Below are 19,298 nucleotides of genomic sequence, written 5' to 3' on the forward strand. Positions count from 1 at the left end.
GAGAGATGAAGGTCCCCACCACTCACAGGGCTACTGTGTGAACTGAGCGAGTTAATTTATATAAAAGACTAACAAAGTGCTAGGCTAGCACCAAGTACCCATGAGTGTTGAATTATTATTAGTAGCATTATCCCTGTCATCAGAGACACAGCAGCACAGGACAAGGGAAATGCTGTGACAATTTTAAAATGGATGGCAGCAGAACTATAAGCTCAGAGACCTGCCTGGTTTCTGCTGCTGTTATTGAAGACAGATTTAATTATGAAATGCCGTGCCATCCTTGTGCATAAAGTTAGAACAGATTATTAGTTTCACAGCTATTGCCACACCATGTCGGTGAGATAAGCACCTTAGCTGCAGGTCCCCCAAGCCCCTCGGAGACCACAACACATGGCTCTGAGAATTCTGCACAAAGGCTGACTTCATTTAAATTGAGAAACCAGACAACACCCTAACTGACTGCAAGTAAGACATCCTTACCACGGATTTCTGCACCAGCACGTGCCACTGGCCCCCACCAGTCCCGCACGATGATTGCCTTGCCCGCTATTAAAAAATAAACACAAATTAAAAGAACAAGAGAAAGGAACATCCTCCGGGATGCATCAGGCCGAGCAGTACCTGTTTCGGTTTTGCTGGAGAAGCCTGCTGCCTGTTTGATCGCGGCTGCTGTTAGTGCTAATCCTCGACTCCTCTTCAAGCCATGCTGCAGGACGGCCTCAAACTGGGCACACAGACAGGTTACCCTGCGAGAGAACCAATGATTCATCAATCCACCCTGTGAAGGCAGAGAAACAACAGGGCAGCCCTGGCATCTCCAGGGAGCTGGTGAGGGTACACACTAGACACCTGGATTTACAGACAGGTAACTGACATGGAACTGACTCCACACCCATCTCCATTCATGTTCATTTCACATAACTTAGGGAAGCCTGCACAGTCTAGCCAAGTTCATCAGACTGGTGAAAGCACAGTAACAATTCACAAGAAACAAGGGGAAATGGAACTGGTGCCAGCCAGCAGGGGAAAAGAAAAAAAAAAAAGCCAATTTAAAAACAAATCAGTTCTGTGTGGGGAGGGGTTGGGTGTTAATTGTATCCAATTCACAAGTTTCAACTCTCATTCATATCATGTCCTTTATGAAACAAGATTATCTTTTAAGAGATTGAATTCACCAGCCTGCCAAATTGGAAACACTCTGTAATTTTATGGCCTGTTACATATCCTAAAAAATAATATGAATTCTGATTCCTGTCCTTTATTTTGTTGTAAGAGATTACATTGTGAAGTCAGATCCGGAGTTGATGGAATTGTCAATTAAGTTACAATTACTGTGCATTTAACTGAATTGATTTATCAGTAACCAAAGAAATGGGAGATTCAGGAACATGTTCACAGAGAGATGAGGTCACAGCAACTACACTCAATTCTTAACAATCCTCACAGGGATCCTGGGCCCCCAGCCCAATTGGGTCTGTGGACTTCAGAGACCCTTCCAATCATTCACGCAACAAATGTTAAGAAATCCTGAACTTCTCCTATGTGCCAGGCACTGTTCTAGGCTCTGAGGATATGAAGGTGGGAGTGAGACAGAAAAGGTCTCTGCCTCACCACATTTCCATGGTTCTAGCAGGGGAAGACACACAAACAAATAAGCTAACCAGACCATATCAGTTGACGAGATCTTTGAAGAAAATAAAACAGGATGAGGTGGTAGGTGGAGCCAGGGCAAGAACAGGCTTAGATTCTGTGGCCCGAATGGAGGTAACCTTATGACCTGGATATGACAAGAGGCAGCAGGCTGGGCAGACAGATCCAGTGCAAAGACCCTGCGGCCACCACCATCTGGCTCATCCTTGCGTAACTGCAGGCATTTCCTGCTCCACCCACCCCCACACCTGTAGTTATAATACTACAAGTGTCTATCACTCTGTGGGTGGTAAAACATCTTCACATCCATGATCTCACTAGCTCCTCCCATCAACATTATGATATGGTTGAGGCAGGTATTATTATCTCCATTTTACACGTCAAGAAACTGAGGCTTAGAGACATTTAAGAGACAGTACCTAGTAAGTACATAATTAGCAGCAACATGGGTACTCCAGCCCTACCCACCCCCATGCTGATCCAAGGTAGTTTCCACTACACCCCATGCCACCAAGACAAACATGCTTTATTCTAAGACAAAAGTCAACTCCCTCCCATATGCCACCTTTACTCAAGTCTTCTGTCTACACCAGAAAACGCTAACCCAGCATCAGCAAATACACAGCACACGAATATTTATCTTCTAGTCTGTGCCCATCACAGACATCACTAATCCATCCCAGAATTCTAGGCTACTACTGCCAATGATCAAAGTTAGCCCTCCAGGAGTTTGGGGGAGAATGGATATGTATATCCATGTATATGTATGGCTGAGTCACTTTGCTGTGCACCTGAAACTATCACATTGTTAATCGGTTATACCCCAATATAAAATAAAAACTTTTTAAAAAAAAAGTTCGTCCTCCACAGGAAGGAGCCCTACCTGGCATCCCAAACTGAACTTGTCCTCAACTACACTATTTGGTTTCCAACTCCTACCTTGTCCTCCTGGCTCCCCTGCACCTAGCTCACTCAGTGCCTGGAACACAGTGTGTGCTCCGTAAATACTTTTTCAGTGGATAGGTAAAAAGGTGATTAACCTTGAACCCTGGGTCCCAGAATACTCCCTCACATTGATACAACCCTTTTTGCTGTGGCAGATGTCACTCTTAAATATTACATGTGCATATGCTAGTCTCTCTGCATATCCACACAGGCACACATCTGAGGGCTCCCTGAAAGCTGGGACACCCGCCAAAACTATCTAAATCCCACAGGAACCAAAAGCAAGGCATAGCAAAACGGAGCCTGACCAGGGCCCTGTTTCAGGGTGGGGTGGGGAGGAGGGCAAAAACCTTGGTCTGTGTTTAGAGTTCTCCATAATGAACCACATCTTTAAACGAATCATCCGCAAATACAATGATTAACCCAACAATCCCCATCAGTTTGTTTGGCTCCAGTGCACAAGTCAGTAACTGCCCCACCAACTCTATAATAACATCTGGCCCCTAAGGGGAATGGAATACAGGTGAACAACACAAACCCAGTCCCCAAGGTTTGCTTACATCAGCAGCATTACCTTCCAGATGCACATAGGTCACAATCAACCCAACACAGCAGAAAACCCAGGTGGGCGTTAGTCCTATAATTAGTTTATTATGATGCCTGCCTTGCTGAAGGCCATTCTACTTAACACCCTTTCCATGTCCCCTTTTCACCTCCCCATTTGACCTGAGCATATATTTACAGGTCATTCAAGACTTAGCTCAAGGGTCCCCTCCTCCAGGAAGCCTTCCTGAGTGCTTCCTCATGCTGAGCTTCCTTCTGCTGCAGCACTTGGTCAACCTCTGTTAATAATCTGCTTTCCACAGCTGTCTCCTCTTGCTAACTTGAGTTTCCAGAGAGCAAGAATCACGCCTCATTCACCTTAGTGGCGACAGCACCTAGCACAATGCCTGCCATCTGTGGTATATGTGACCAATATGGTCCCTCCCCTCGAAGAACTCAGAACATGGACTTTATGTATACTTAGGTGAGAGATGCATCTCAGGAGATCTTGTATAATCTGGAATCCAAATCCAGGTCAGTTAAGACTAGGGAACCAAGGGACTTCCCTGGTGGTCCAGTGGGTAGGACTCTGTGCTCCCAATGCAGGGGGCCCAGGTTCAATCCCTGGTCAGGGAACTAGATCCCACATGCATGCCACAACTAGGAGTCCACATGCCGCAACTAAAAGATCCTGCATGCTGCAACTAAGACCTGGTGCTGCCAAAATTAATTAATTAATTAATAATAATAATAAATAAATAATTTTTTAAAAAGACTAGGGAACCAAGGAGAACACACTGGTCCAACTACATGAATGTAAGCCCTTCAGCTGGTAGTGGGCACGCTCTGGGCACTGATTTATAATCATGTCACCTGAAGATTTTCCATTTCTTCTCACCTTGACTCAGGCATATGATACTTTCTGCAAAAATGAAAGGGGTACCTGCTTTCATGGAGCTCATTATTTTCTCAGCTCAGGCTCTCCTGTTTCCCAGAATGCTCTCTGCTGAGTGCTCTCTGACACGCAGCAGGGGAGGGGAGGCGGTGGGAGGATTGGCTGCCTCCACGGCATTTTCTCACATCTAACTTCTACTATCAGTTAATGAATTGGCCATGTTCTTAATTTAAGCAGGGCACTTAACAGTGAATGTTTTAATTTTTTTAAAAAGCACCAGCCAAGAAAATCACTTCAAGTTTTTATGCATATAGCTGTTTACCAGATGAATGGATAAATAAAATGTGGTATATCGACACAATGGACTACTATGCAGCAATAAAAAGGAATAAAGTACTGACACAAGGATGAGCCTTGAAAATATCACGCTAAGGGAAAGACGTCACACCCAAAAGCCATACGTTGTATGATTCCATGAAATGTCGAGAAAAGGTAAATACATAGCAACTGCAAGTAGATAAGTGTCGCCTAAGGCTGAAATCAGGAATTAACTGTAAATTGGCACAAGGGAACTCTCTGGGGCAATGAAAATGTTCTGAACCTGAATTGTGGTGATGGTTACATAACTCTATAAATGTACTTTAAAAAAAATCACTGCATTGTACACGTACAAGGAGTAGATTTTTATGGTAAGTAAATTAGACTTCAGTTAAGCTGTTTTAAAAAAACCTGCCCTCGAGGTGCCCGGGAAAAGCTTGCTGAAGGAGTTAACGAGTGGAAAATGAAATAACCTCCTCCTGCTGACTTTAAAACTCTCTCACCGAGGCCGGCACAGCTGGATATTGCACGAGCTTAACTGGTTTGCTGCTAAAATTCTGCAAGCACTGGTTTTCCTCAGCTGTGTCCTAAATTTCAAGACCGCTTAACCTGCCACATTAATCTATAATAAGAATCCTAAGAATCCTGTACTTTTTTATGGCAAATGTTAGACATTTATGGCAAATGTGAGACAGAAAGGATCAGCAATGAAAGCTGCATTTTAAGAACTGCATCAAATTAACCTCTTAACAGCATAATTTCAAATTGATCCTTTCACTATGTTACAGCTTTACTAGAACCTTTTGGTGAAAAGTACAATCATGAAAATGGATTGGATCATCCTCGTGTGGAAAGCTCCCATGTCACCTAGAACGGAGTCGACTGTACCCATAAAAACGGGCCATTAACAGCATTAGCCATACCTCAGATTTAAGACAGTACAATCATCAACTACAGCAAGGCCATCACATGACAGTCATTTGAAATGGGCCATGCCCTACATTTATGTGTTATAAATTTCAGAAAGGTTCACATCCTTTAACCGCTGAATTCTACTGGCAGAAATCAATCCTCAGTTGTAATCTGCAAGTCAGATAAAGATTTAAGAATGAAAATATTCAAAACATTATTTACAACTGTGGAAAGTTAAAAACACAAAGATTTGACACTTGGGGAATTGGTTAAACGATAATACAGCACAAAATCGAATGCCATTTAGCCCTTATTTACCAAGAGCTTATAATGATAAGCCAACAGGTTTATTACATAAAATGAAAAATAAGCAGGGTACAAAACTGTATATTAAGTATGTTTTCAACTATGCTAAAAAAAACACAAAAAAATCTGAAGGGGATTATGTGAAAAATTAAGAGCAACTTGGTAAAATAATTATTGTTGATGTCTTTCTTGCCTCTATGCTTTTCTGACTTAGCTTTTTTTTCTAAAACAAGCATTTAAAAAGTATTCATGTCTCAAGAACCAGAAATATTGCTACCTTGAGCTAAAAAGAATCAAAAAATATGGCATCAAAGTTATGGTGAGAGGGCTTCCCTGGTGGTGCACTGGTTGAGAGTCCGCCTGCCAATGCAGGGGACACGGGTTCGTGCCCTGGTCCAGGAAGATCCCACATGCCGCGGAGCGGCTGGGCCCGTGAGCCATGGCCGCTGAGCCTGCACGTCTGAAGCCTGTGCTCCGCAGCGGGAGAGGCCACAACAGTGAGAGGCCCACGTACCGCAAAAAAAAAAAAAAAAAAAAAAAGGGAAAGAAAAAGTTATGGTGAGAAAAAAAAACATGCAACTATTAAAATGCTTACTGGAAACATGAAATGGCATTTTTTTTTAAAGCTTGGATTATAATGTTAAGTGAAAAAAAGCATATCTACAAAAAGATATAAAAAAGTTTCTAACCCACAAATTTAAAATATTGCAATAAAAGAAACTGTAACATTAAAAGTTGATTTTTTTAAGTCAACAAAATGGTGGAGGCAAACTACATTCACAACAGTAACAACAGTAAAATAAATCATATTTTTAATAAGAAAGACACGTCCTATATGAAGAAAAACATTCTTAAAAGGTGTAAAGCTCAAAATAAATAGAAATATTGTTTTCCTAAATGAGAAGATTTATTAAAATAAAAATGTTAATTCTTCCCAAATTAATGTATAGATTTAATACAATTCCAATACTAATCACAGGAAGGACTTGGCCTAGTGTGGTTTTGGGTACAGAGATAAACAAATTGATGAAGCAGTATAGAGAATCGCCCTCCAAAAGTCCAAATGAATATGGAAATATTTTATACATAATAATGGTAGCCCTTCAGCTCAGATGGGCAAGAATGGGCTATTTAACCAGTGGCACTGACCAAGTGGTTATAGGGCTGAAAGAAAATAAAAATAAACTTCTGTCTCAAACCATCACAGAGCTAAATTCCAGGTGGGTTAAGATCAAAAAAATATATAAGTGGAGAAAAAATGATAGAGAAAAATACAGAAGAACCTCAGGACAGAATACTCTCAAAGCAAAATTTTATTAAAGGTTCATAGAATTAACCACATAAGATGTTTAAATTTCAACACGGCAAAAGATATAAATATGGTAAAACAATAAATGATAGACCGGAGAAAATATTTACAGCACACAACTGAAAAAAATTAAGGGCCATAGTACACGAAGAGCTTCCACAAATGGACCAAAAAAAGCCATGCAACTCAAAAAATTAAAAGACTATTATTAAAGAAGGTGAACCAACAAACCATGAAGGGAGGAAATACAGTTGGCCAATAAACATAGGAAAAGATATCCAGTCTCACTAGTGACCAGGAAAGTGTCACAGATACTAAGATATCAACTTAGGACTATCAATTTCAAACCAGTCACAGACCTAGCAAGAGTGCATGTAAATGGGTACTGCTGATTGGAATATAAACGTGAATTCCTACATCCTTCTGCAAAGAGACCAGGCAGTACAATTTTTTTAAATGCCTGTACCCTTTGACCCAGCAATCCTACGTCTAGGAATTTATCCTATAAAAATAAAAGCACTACTAATTAGAAAATGAGCAAAAACCATGAACAGATATTTCACCAGAGGATACACACGTATAAGAACAGGAAAATACATTCAACGTCATTAGCCATTGGGGAAATGCACATTAACACTACAGTGAGATATGTCTACACACCTATAGGGATGGCCAAAATAGAAAATCATGAGAGTACTAAATGCTGACAAGAACGCAGAGAAACTGGATCACTCACACGTTGCTGGTGGGAATGTAAATGGTACAGCCAGTCTGGAAAACAGTCAGCAGTTTCTTATAAAACTAAATATGCAAATATCATACAACCCAGCAATTGTACTCTTGAGTACTTATCTCAGAGAAATGAAAACTTATGTTCACACAAACAACCTGTACATAAGTGTTTATAGCAGCATTATTTCCAGTAGCCAAAAACTGAAAACAACACAGATGTCCTTCAATGAATAAACAGATTGTGGTACATCCAGACCACGGAATACTACTCAGCAATAAAAAGAAACACGCTACGGATACATACAACAATCTGGATGACTCTCAAGGAAATTACCCTGAGGGAAAAAAAAAATCCCAATCCCAAAAATTACACACTGTATGATTCCATTTACATAACATTCTTGGAATGATGAAATTATAGAAATGGAGAACAGATTGGTAGTTGCCAGGAGTTAGGGATGGGGAGGGAGGGGACAGGAGGGAGGTGGGCATAGTTATAAAAAAGCAACAGGAGGAACCCTGTGGTGATGAAACCATTCTGTATCTTGACTGTGGTGGGGGACACATGAACCTACAGAGTGATAAAACTGCACAGAACTAAACACACACACATACAAATAAGTATAAGTAAAACTAGCGAAATTTGAAATGCCGGCCTAGAATTTTACAAGATGTGACCATTGGGGAAAACTGGGTAAAGAGTAAATGGGATCTTTCTACATTATTTCTTACAACTGCACGTGAATCTATAATTATCTCAAAATTAAAAGTTGAAATAGGGCTTCCCTGGTGGCACAGTGGTTAAGAATCCACCTGCTAATGCAGGGGACATGGGTTCGAGCCCTGGGCCAGGAAGATCCCACATGCCACAGAGCAACTAAGCCCGTACACCACAACTACTGAGCCTGCGCTCTACAGCCTGCGAGCCACAACTACTGAGCCCACGTGTTACAACTACTGAAGCCTGCGCACCTAGAGCCCATGCTCCACAGCAAGAGAAGCCACCGCAATGAGAAGCCCACGCACTGCAACAAAGACCCAACGCAGCCAAAAATAAATAAAATAAATTTATTTTTTTTAAAGTTGAAATAAACAATTAAATATAAAAGCATTAGTAGGCAAAGACATACATATACACAAATCTTTTTATTGCGGCATTGTTATAATAGTAAAAGCAGAAACAAAACTAGACACAACCTGAACGTCCATTAACAGGAAAACAGTAAATAAGTTACAGCACCTCCACACTACAAAATATTATGTAGAAATTTTAAAAGGATGAGACGCCAAACCTAAACAACCTAGAAGCACCTTTCTTCCCCACATTCTAAGGTCTCGGAAATCCAAGCGTGCCTCATAATTGATGAAATTATCCAATTAAAACTGGCACTAGTTTTTCTTTCTTAATTACACATAAAGAAGCCATGGATGGTAGGCTGCACCATTACGTTACCTAGGGACCTGAAACAATGTCCATAATACATGGCCAAGTTATTTAAAAAAAAAAAAAAAAAGCAAGTTACAGAGTCATATAAATGGTATGATTCCCATTTGAAGGAGGAGGGAGAGAAAGAGGAAGAGGACTGGGCTTCCATAAGCCTGTCCTCTCAATTATTTGCATCATCTACCATCAGATGGGTAGACTTAAGCATCCTTGAAAATTCAGGCAAACTCATCTAGAGCAAGGATAATGAGGGCTGGGGTTAAGCTGGGCTCCTCCTCCTCAGCGTGACGGCACCAGAGTACAAGGCTCTCTCCCACTCCTTGCTGTGGCAGGGGTGCTGGGACCAGCGCATCAGATCAGCGCAGGGCTCTCAATTAGTCCTCCGTGCTTTGGCCTAGAGCACCCTCTCTCTGTGCTAAGTAAATGGAACGAAAGTAAATTGCAGCCCAGAGATAATGAGCCAAAAAGATCTCTGAGAAAGGTGGCAGCCACCTAGAAGAAACCAAAATTGGTTTTAGTTTTATCTCAGAAACCCTACAGAGATAAATTCCAGATGGATCAAAGGCTTAACTGTACACATTAAAAATCTTGTAAGTAAATGTAAAAGACCACATGCATACTCTAACATTGAGGAAGATCTTAAAACACTGAAAACACAGAAACTGGTAGGTTGGTATATGGAATCAGTACAAAGACATTTAACCATGTAAAAATTTTTAAATGTAGTATTGTAATAGATACTATTACCTGTGCCTACAAAGATAATGGACAGATTTGAAAAAAAATATTTGCAATGCAGAAAACAGATGAAAGGTTAATTAATTACTATAATATACAAAGAGCTCTCACAAACTGACAAGGAGACAAATAATCCAACAAGAAATTGGACAAACAATATGAAGCAGCTTTGCACAAGAGAGCAAAGCCAAATAGCTCACAAATATTAAAAAAAAAAAAAACTGAAATTCACTAGCAATCAACATGCAAATTAAAATGACAGTGAGCCACCACTTTTCAACCATCAGACTGAAAACTTCAAAACAACACTCAAAACTATTATTAGGAAGGAAGAAAAGGGTAGTTTCATGCACTGCCAGTAGAAATTTTTAGAAAGATACCTGACCACAACTCTTAAAAATAAACACATTCTCTTTGGCCCAGCAACCCAACCTGGAAATCTCTGCCAAAAAAAATCCTTAGTACATAAGAAAACATGCTCAAGGATGTCTGTTGTTTCACTGTCCATAGTAGTAAAAATTGGAAACAAAGTCAGTATTACTTCATAGGCAACTGTTGGTATATCTGCATCATGCAATATAATGCAGGCTTTTAAAAAGGATTTTTAGAACTCTAGCTTGGAAAGGTTTTGTCAGGGTAGTGCCAAGAGAGAAAATACAGATGCAGAACATTATATATAATTCAATTTTTGTAAGACAATGGCAATAAAACCTGCATGCATGTGTATGTATACACATGTATTTTAATTGTAAAAGATTAAATGAATGTGGAGAAACACACAGAACAAACGATTCTTGATCATTAACATAAGTTACCCAGAGGGAGGGAGAAGAGGATATGGTAGAGAAAAAAGAGGGGGAAAAAAACAGTTGACAAAGAACCAGAAAAAATGCAAGCTTGGTAACAGTGAAAACTCACAAGGCAGTAGTTTTCAAGATACTATCAGTGTGTGTAAAGCAACTATACTCCAATAAAAATTGATTAAAAAAAAAAAAGATACTGTTCGTGTGAAGGCCTGAGGATGGCAGGCAGGCAAGTAAAATGAAGTCAAATGAATGTTCTACCAGAGGAACCAGAAATTAGAAAAATAACCAACTTTTAAACGGGTTAAATCATCATTTCTGACCATTTTTTAAAGTTACTAATATAAACACAGTGGCTGTCTTCTCTGGGGTGGACAGACCCTCCAGCTCTGGTCTAGACACAAACACCGCTTGGGATGCTTTTGGCAGATGAGGGGCTTCAAAGTCAGGAAGAGGAGATGGCAGCTGAGAAGGAATCAGCTGAAGAAGCTGGTAAATCAAAAGGAAAAAAGAGGATGGAGAAAAGTAAGAGCCCCTCGATGCAGAAGCGGTGAGGAAACGGTTAATGTGTATCAAGTCAGTGGCCAAGGTGGTCCAGTGGTTAAGACTCCAAGCTTCCACTGCAGGGGCACAGGTTCGATCCCTGGTTGGGGAACTAAGATCCCGCATGCTGCGCAGTGTGGTCAAAAAAAAAACAAAGTCAGTGGCCAAGGGATCTTCAAGTTTGGTCAGAGTCCATAGCCCAGGAGAAAGAAAACTCCACACCAAAAGCTTCCTTTAAACAAACAATAGAGTCACAGATGTAGAAAACAAACGTATGGTTATGGGTGGTGGGGAGGGATAAACTGGGAGATTGGGATTGACATACACACTACCATATATAAAACAGATAACTAATAAGGACCTACTGTATAGCATAGGGAACTCTATTCAATACTCTGTAATGACGTATATGGGAAAAGAATCTAAAAAACAGTGGATGTATCCATATGTGTAACTGATTCACTTTGCTGTACAGCAAAAACTAACACAACATTGTAAATCATCCACACTCCAGTTAAAAAAAACAAAAACAAATTAAGATGCAGGCAACTCTGAAGGACAGATGTACCTCTGAAAAAGCAAAGGCCGCTCATAATAAAATGTACAGCCTGTTACTGGAGCCAAAAATATAAAAATAAATAAAACAAACAAAATTTAAAACAATATACATTTGTTCTGATTTCTGGTCGTCTCTTAGAGCCAGAGCATTTATGTCTCATCCCCCATGTCAGTCAATCTTACCAAGCCTCAGTCCTAAGCCTTCCGTCCCTTCTCCCAATACCACCACCTCCACTCAGCTTCCTTGCCTACTGCACAGAGCCACGGCCTCTGGCTCCAACCCCAGGTCCCATCTCACCTGCCCATCCCCCTGGCATGCTGATCAGCAGCTATCCTCCTGAAATGCAAATCTGACAACGTCATTATCTTTCTTACCACAGTTTACTATGGGTATATGGTACATGACATAATTTTAGGGGGACCATAAATGCACATTTTTAGGTTAATCATTTTACTATGTCAAGAAAAAAATAGAGGGCTTCCCTGGTGGCGCAGTGGTTGAGAGTCCGCCTGCCGATGCAGGGGACACGGGTTCATGTCCCGGTCCGGGAAGATCCCACATGCCGCGGAGCGGCTGGGCCCGTGAGACATGGCCGCTGAGCCTGCGCGTCCGGAGCCTGTGCTCCGCAACGGGAGAGGCCACAACAGTGAGAGGCCCGTGTACCAAAAAAAAAGAAAAAAATAGAAGTAGCCATCAATCTTTGATTTCACTGACGGCTTATGACAAGACCAGAGTAGACAAGGCCTTGAATTCCACCTCAAGCCAATCTCTGGGTCAGATGGTATACGGAAACGGCAAAATTGTGAAAAGAGTATACAAACAGCCATAGTTTAAGAAACAACACCCTAGTGGGTAAAGTTCAAACACTTGCCCGTGACAGCAAGCCAAGAGCCTACTGACCTTCCAGCCCAGCTCCCAACACATACAGCACATCATCCATGGTTCCACTACTTTCTCACACACCCCTGCATCTTCACATTTGCTACTCCTGCTGCCTGGAAGTCCCATCCTGCCCATTTGACCACTAGAGACCCTGTACTCGCCTTTCACGTCTATACTATGTAATTATTACCACAGGCCACCATGACTGTCTGCAATTTACATGTCCATTGCCCAGGCTCAATTCTGAGTTCCTTGAGAACAGCAATCATCTCATCCAGTTTGCAGCCCCAGTGCCAACCCAGTGACCGATAACCAAGTATCTGCTAAATGAAGGAATTAACGAGCAATCATTCCAGCCTTTAGTTTCCAAATTAGCCAAAACACTGGTATGTCTAGTCATGGGAAGAAAATGTATTGCGCTTACTAAGTTCTCATTGGGTGTATCAAGCAAATAATATTACATCTAATCCTCACTTCAACCCTAGGAAGTGGGTACCACGATCGTCATCTAATTTTACAGATCGTGCAAGAGAGGCCTAGAGAAGCTGAGCAAGTCCTAAATTACACAGCTGGTAACTGGTGATTTGTGGACCGAGTGGGCATGAAGATAAGTACGCCTGACTCCAAAGCTCATACTTCATGCTCAAGGCCTCTCTCCACACCAGGACAGGGGTGATGCTGATGATGACCGTGCTTACATATGATTTCCTATGGGCCAAGCACTGCTCTCAGCAGCTATCAATATAAACAATATAAATATTAAAATTCACATGGAAATGTGCTCAGATTTGCTAAATGCCCTAGGGCTCCCCATTTGCTAAAAATTATCTTTTTCAAAGAGAAATCAATTCATTTGATCAATAAAGTAAAATGAAAGAATATGCAATGTGGAATTATCTACCACAGAGCCTCAAAGTGGAAACCAAGTGCACAGGGCTGGGGAGATAAGAAATCCAATTAATGAACCCCAGGGCTTTTTGCCAGGATGAGAAGAATTAGAACATCCAGTCAACACCTCAAACCACTAAGAGGCTGGTGAGAAACCTGTGACAAACTGAAGGTTAAAAAATCACGTGATGAAATCCAGAGACATTTAAAAGAGGAAAAGGAATGTCTGAAAAAGCCATTCAGTTTCATAAGCGTCCAGAGGAATACACAGGACAGTCTTCAACTGTTCTAAGAAACAACGTTAGGGAACAGCAAAGAGCAGCTGTTTGTTGTTTAGCTTCCTAAAAAGTTCAAAACTGTTTTGAATTCCTTAACAGGTAAAGAAAAATCACCAAAACAAAGCTCTCTTCCCTGGCATGTTTTGGAAGGAGAAGAAATTCTCCTCTCTGATTTCTTCTGACATAGTCACCTGAACGCGTAACAAAAATTTACAATTTCTAAATGAGGCAAATACCCAAAGCCAACTCACTGCCACCCATAATGGCAGAGTGTCGAGACACTTCACACAAAACTATAATGGCAGTAACACAAATGTCAAGACACTTCACACAAAACTATAATGGCAGTAACAACAGCTAACAATTTCTAGAAACTTACTAGCTGCCAGGCACTGTTCTAAGGGCTGCACGTGAACTAACTCACAACTCTAGGAAGTGAATATTGTCACTACTCTCCCCATTTACATACAAGAACACTGAGGCACAAGCAAGTCAGGAACTTGCCCGCAGTCCAACACGACCGGGAACTGGCAACACCAGCATTCAAACTCTGAGCTCCAAATCCCACGCTCACTCTGCTGCCCCACAGTTCGGGTTGCTCTTTCTAATTCAACGGGAAAACTCAGCATGTTCTGTAATTCCACATGGGAAGCAGCAGCATCTGTGGAGCACTAGCCTATCTAGAGGTAACTTCCAGTGCCTGCTGGGCTCTTGGGCCATTCTTTCTAGAAGGCAAACTATTCAGAAGATACAAGACAGCCTCCCCACAGGGCAGACTGACTGATAGAGTGAGGAATAATTTTAACGAAGCACAAGAGCGGGTCGTCCTTAGGGGAAAACAAAGTAGGAGAACAAGGCCAACAGAATGGGACAAGGAGCCCATGCACTATGACTGCCACCACTTCTGCCAGTTTCTGAGGACAAAATCTGATGGGAAAAAACAGGCGCTGCCTGTCACTTCCCTTCCTGTCAATGTTGTTTTATACTTCACGTGGGGGCTGCTGCATCTTGCCGGGTAATCTCGCAAGACCAAAACCACACAAATCTCTCAGGCACGCAAGCACTCACACACCCGGGCAGGCACACTCACACACGAGCATACTCACATTTGGGATTTTCACAGAATAGTACTGTATATCACGTAGGCCCCCATACCCAACAGCTGCGGTCCAGCCCGCTTTTTCTTTCCTCAACGTCTGCTGTCCACAGACACCTCGGCCACTTCTGTCACTCGTGACGATATTTCTATTATTTACTTGTCTTGAGTCCGACTCACTTTTTCGACTTGTATAAACCTGTTTTAAAAGGAAAAACTCTATCGCAGCTGCAAATGTAAAGCCAACATTGTAGGCCCTCAACAGAGTAGCCCTAAAAGTAAATACCATCCAAATAAAGTATAAAATCCTGTCTCTGCTGCTGTCAGGGGAGGACTGTGCTTGAAACCTGTAAGCTCTGTTTACCGAGAGGCAGGGGGTGTTTGAGATGCTGTTTTCAACTGTATGATACTACTATCCTGGTATGTCAAAAAATGATCAAATATTGGCAATTTAATTTAATTCAGCTTAATATTAATACCAAACCAAGTCTTTCCCCCAATATCACTGCAATTTAAAAGGAACTGAAAGGAGAGTAACTGAGCCACTGGGCAATTGAAAAGAATGTAATGCTGTGATATTGAACACTTAAAATAATGTTAAGTACCTGCAATGACACAAATCTCTCATTTGGGGAAACTCTGTGCTGGGAAAACAAGAAGGGATGTGGTAGAGAGTGAGGACCAAGCTGGGAAAATATGCAGTCTGTGCTCCAGCCCCATTCCACTGCCTAAAGGTATTTTCAAACCACACAGAACTGTCATGGGAAAGATTATAATATGGCAGTGACAGGGATAACTGCTGTGCATTTGGCCACCCTATATTCACTCCACCTTCATAACAGCACCCAGATTTCATTTTGGAGGGTTATTTCTTCCTTACTGGACACTGTCTTGGGGGAATGATGATGAACCCAAGTAGACAACGTCGCACTATGTAAGTCAACAGGGTCCCAGGAAGCTCCATCAGCCAATCCTTCTGCTGGTGGCCAGGAGGCAGCCACATGACCTGAGACTGTTCACTCAGGTGCCTCCTCCCTGGAACGCCAACCTTGGGCAGAATGAGAGCGAGTCAGAAGACAGCTGGTGTCCACTCCTGCAGCAGGGCCTTAACTGGACCATTCCTGCTAGGAGACCATTTAGTGGACCCTGCTTCCAGGTTAGGAGACTTCCAAAGCTGCTTTGACTCCTTCCTGTTTCCAAACCTGACCTGTCATCAATTCCATGATGACAATATCCTCACAATATCCTCAACTGGAGTAAATTTCTGTTGCCTCTTACCAAAGAGCCCTGGCAGATACACCAGTGCACCATCCTTTCCAAGGTTCCTACTGATATTCATCCAACCAGCTAGACTCACCAGCTGCAACCAGAAGTCAATCCCTCACAGTCCTGCCTAGAACTTTTCCTAAGATGGTAAATTTAAAATGGCATCCAGATTAGAAATGAAAAAGGAAAAGTCACAACTGATACTGCAGAAATACAAAGGATCATGAGAAATTACTACAGGCCACTCTATGCCAATAAAATGGACAACCTGGAAGAAATGGACAAATTCTTAGAAAGGCACAACCTTCCGAGACCAAACCAGGAAGAAATAGAAAATATAAACAGACCCATCACAAGCACTGAAATTGAGACTGTGATTAAAAATCTTCCAACAAACAAAAGCCCAGGACCAGATGGCTTCACCAGCGAATTCTATCAAACATTTAGAGAAGAGCTAACATCTATCCTTCTCAAATACAGCGAGGGAAGAACACTCCCAAACTCATTCTATGTGGCCCCCATCACCCTGATACCAAAACCACACAAGGATGTCACAAAGAAAGAAAACTACAGGCCAATATCACTGATGAGCATAGATGCAAAAATCTTCAACAGGTGGGGAGGATGGGAGGGAGGGAGACGCAACAGGGAAGACATATGGGAACATATGTTTATGTATGACTGATTCACTTTGTTATAAAGCAGAAACTAACACACCATTGTAAAGCAATTATACCCCAATAAAGATGTTAAAAAAAAAAAAAAATCTTCAACAGGGCTTCCCTGGTGGCACAGTGGTTGGGAGTCCACCTGCCAATGCAGGGGACACGGGTTCGTGCCCCGGTCCGGGAAGATCCCACATGCCACGGAGTAGCTGGGCCCGTGAGCCATGGCTTCTGAGCCTGCGCGTCCGGAGCCTGTGCTCCACAACGGGAGAGGTCGCAACGGTGAGAGGCCCGCGTACCGCAAAAAAAAAAAAAAATCCTCAACAAAATACTAGCAAACAGAATCCAACAGCACATTAAAAGGATCATACACCATGATCAAGTGGGGTTTATCCCAGGAATGCAAGGATTCTTCAACATATGCAAATCAACCAATGTGATATACCATATTAACAAACTGTAGGAGAAAAACCATATGATCATCTCAATAGATGCACAAAAAGCTTTCGACAAAATTCAACACCCATTTATGATGGGTAGGCATAGAAAGTAAGCAGAGAGGGAACTTACCTCAACATAATAAAGACCATATATGACAAACCCACAGCCAACATTGTTCTCAATGGTGAAAAACTGAAACCATTTCCTCTAAGATCAGGAACAAGACAAGGTTGCCCACTCTCACCACTATTATTCAACATAGTTTTGGAAGTTTTAGCCACAGCAATCAGAGAAGAAAAAGAAATAGAAGGAATCCAAATCAGAAAAGAAGTAAAGCTGTCATTGTTTGCAGATGACATGATACTATAGATAGAGAATCCTAAAGATGCTACCAGAAAACTACTAGAGCTAATCAATGAATTTGGTAAAGTAGCAGGATACAAAATTAATGCACACAAATCTCTTGCATTCCTATACACTAATGATGAAAAATCTGAAAGAGAAATTAAGGAAACATTTACCACTGCAACAAAATCTGAAAGAGAAATTCTGAAAGAGAAATTAAGGAAACATTTACCACTGCAACAAAAAGAATAAAATACCTAGAAATAAACCTACCTAAGGAGACAAAAGACCTGTATGCAGAAAACTATAAGACACTGATGAAAGAAATTAAAGATGATACAAACAGATGGAGAGATATACCATGTTCTTGGATTGGAAGAATCAACATTGTGAAAATGACTATACTAGCCAAAGCAATCTACAGATTCAATGCAATCCCTATCAAACTACCAATGGCATTTTTCACAGAACTAGAACAAAAAATTTCACAATTTGTATGGAAACACAAAAGACCCCCAATAGCCAAAGCAATCTTGAGAAACAAAAATGGAACTAGAGGAATCAGGCTCCCTGACTTCAAACTATACTACAAAGCTACAGTAATCAAGACAGTATGGTACTGGCACAAAAACAGAAATACAGATCAATGGAACAGGATAGAAAACCCAGGGATAAACCCACGCACATACGGTCACCTTATTTTTGATAAAGGAGGCAAGAATATACAATGGAGAAAAGACAGCTTCTTCAATAAGTGGTGCTTGGAAAACTGGACAGCTACATGTAAAAGAATGAAATTAGAAAATTCCCTAACACCATACACAAAAATAAACTCAAAATGGGCTTCCCTGGTGGCGCAGTGGTTGAGAGTCCGCCTGTCGATGCAGGAGACACGGGTTCGTGCCCCAGTCCGGGAAGATCCCACATGCCGCGGAGCGGCTGGGCCCGTGAGCCATGGCCGCTGAGCCAGACACTATAAAACTCTTAGAGGAAAACATAGGCAGAACACTCTATGACATAAATCACAGCAAGATCCTTTTTGACCCAACTCCTACAGAAATGGAAATAAAAATAAACAAATGAGACCTAATGAAACTTAAAAGCTTTTGCACAGCAAAGGAAACCATAAACAAGACCAAAAGACAACCCTCAGAATGGGAGAAAATATTTGCAAATGAAGCAACTGACAAAGGATTAATCTCCAAAATATACAAGCAGCTCATGCAGCTCAATAACAAAAAAACAAACAACCCAATCCAAAAATGGGCAGAAGACCTAAATAGACATTTCTCCAAAGAAGATATACAGATTGCCAACAAACACATGAAAGGATGCTCAACATCACTAATCATTAGAGAAATGCAAATCAAAACTACAATGAGGTATCACCTCACACCAGTTAGAATGGCCATCATCAAAAAATCTAGAAACAATAAATGCTGGAGAGGGTGTGGAGAAAAGGGAACCCTCTTGCACTGTTGGTGGGAATGTAAACTGATACAGCCACTATGGAGAACAGTATGGAGGTTCCTTAAAAAACTAAACATAGAATTACCATATGATCCAGCAATCCCTCCTGGGCATATACCCTGAGAAAACCATAATTCAAAAAGAGTCACGTACCACCATCTTCATTGCAGCTCTATTTACAATAGCCAGGACATGGAAGCAACCTAAGTGTCCATTGACAGATGAATGGATAAAGAAGATGTGGCACATATATGCAATGGAATATTACTC

At 41.4% G+C, this 19,298-nt stretch overlaps 1 protein-coding gene and 1 non-coding gene across 4 annotated transcripts in view; one reads left to right on the top strand and one right to left on the bottom strand.

The window, feature by feature from the left end:
• SNX29 (sorting nexin 29) overlaps nt 1-19,298 on the bottom strand; it is a 552,967-nt gene that overhangs the window by 508,750 nt on the left and 24,919 nt on the right. For 2 of the 3 annotated variants that reach the window (XM_030883986.2, XM_060284205.1), the window contains exon 4: nt 622-746. The exons of the other annotated variant lie outside the window; for it this stretch is intronic. In XM_030883986.2, coding sequence (XP_030739846.2) covers nt 622-746 — 125 coding nt within the window. The remainder of the gene's footprint in view (nt 1-621; nt 747-19,298) is intronic. 3 annotated transcript variants of the gene reach the window in all.
• TRNAG-CCC (transfer RNA glycine (anticodon CCC)) lies at nt 3,702-3,774 on the top strand. The gene has a single exon. It is a non-coding gene; the product is annotated as a tRNA-Gly (tRNA).

This window comes from Globicephala melas, chromosome 15 (assembly GCF_963455315.2).
Source record: "Globicephala melas chromosome 15, mGloMel1.2, whole genome shotgun sequence".
NCBI classification, from domain to species: Eukaryota; Metazoa; Chordata; class Mammalia; order Artiodactyla; family Delphinidae; genus Globicephala; species Globicephala melas.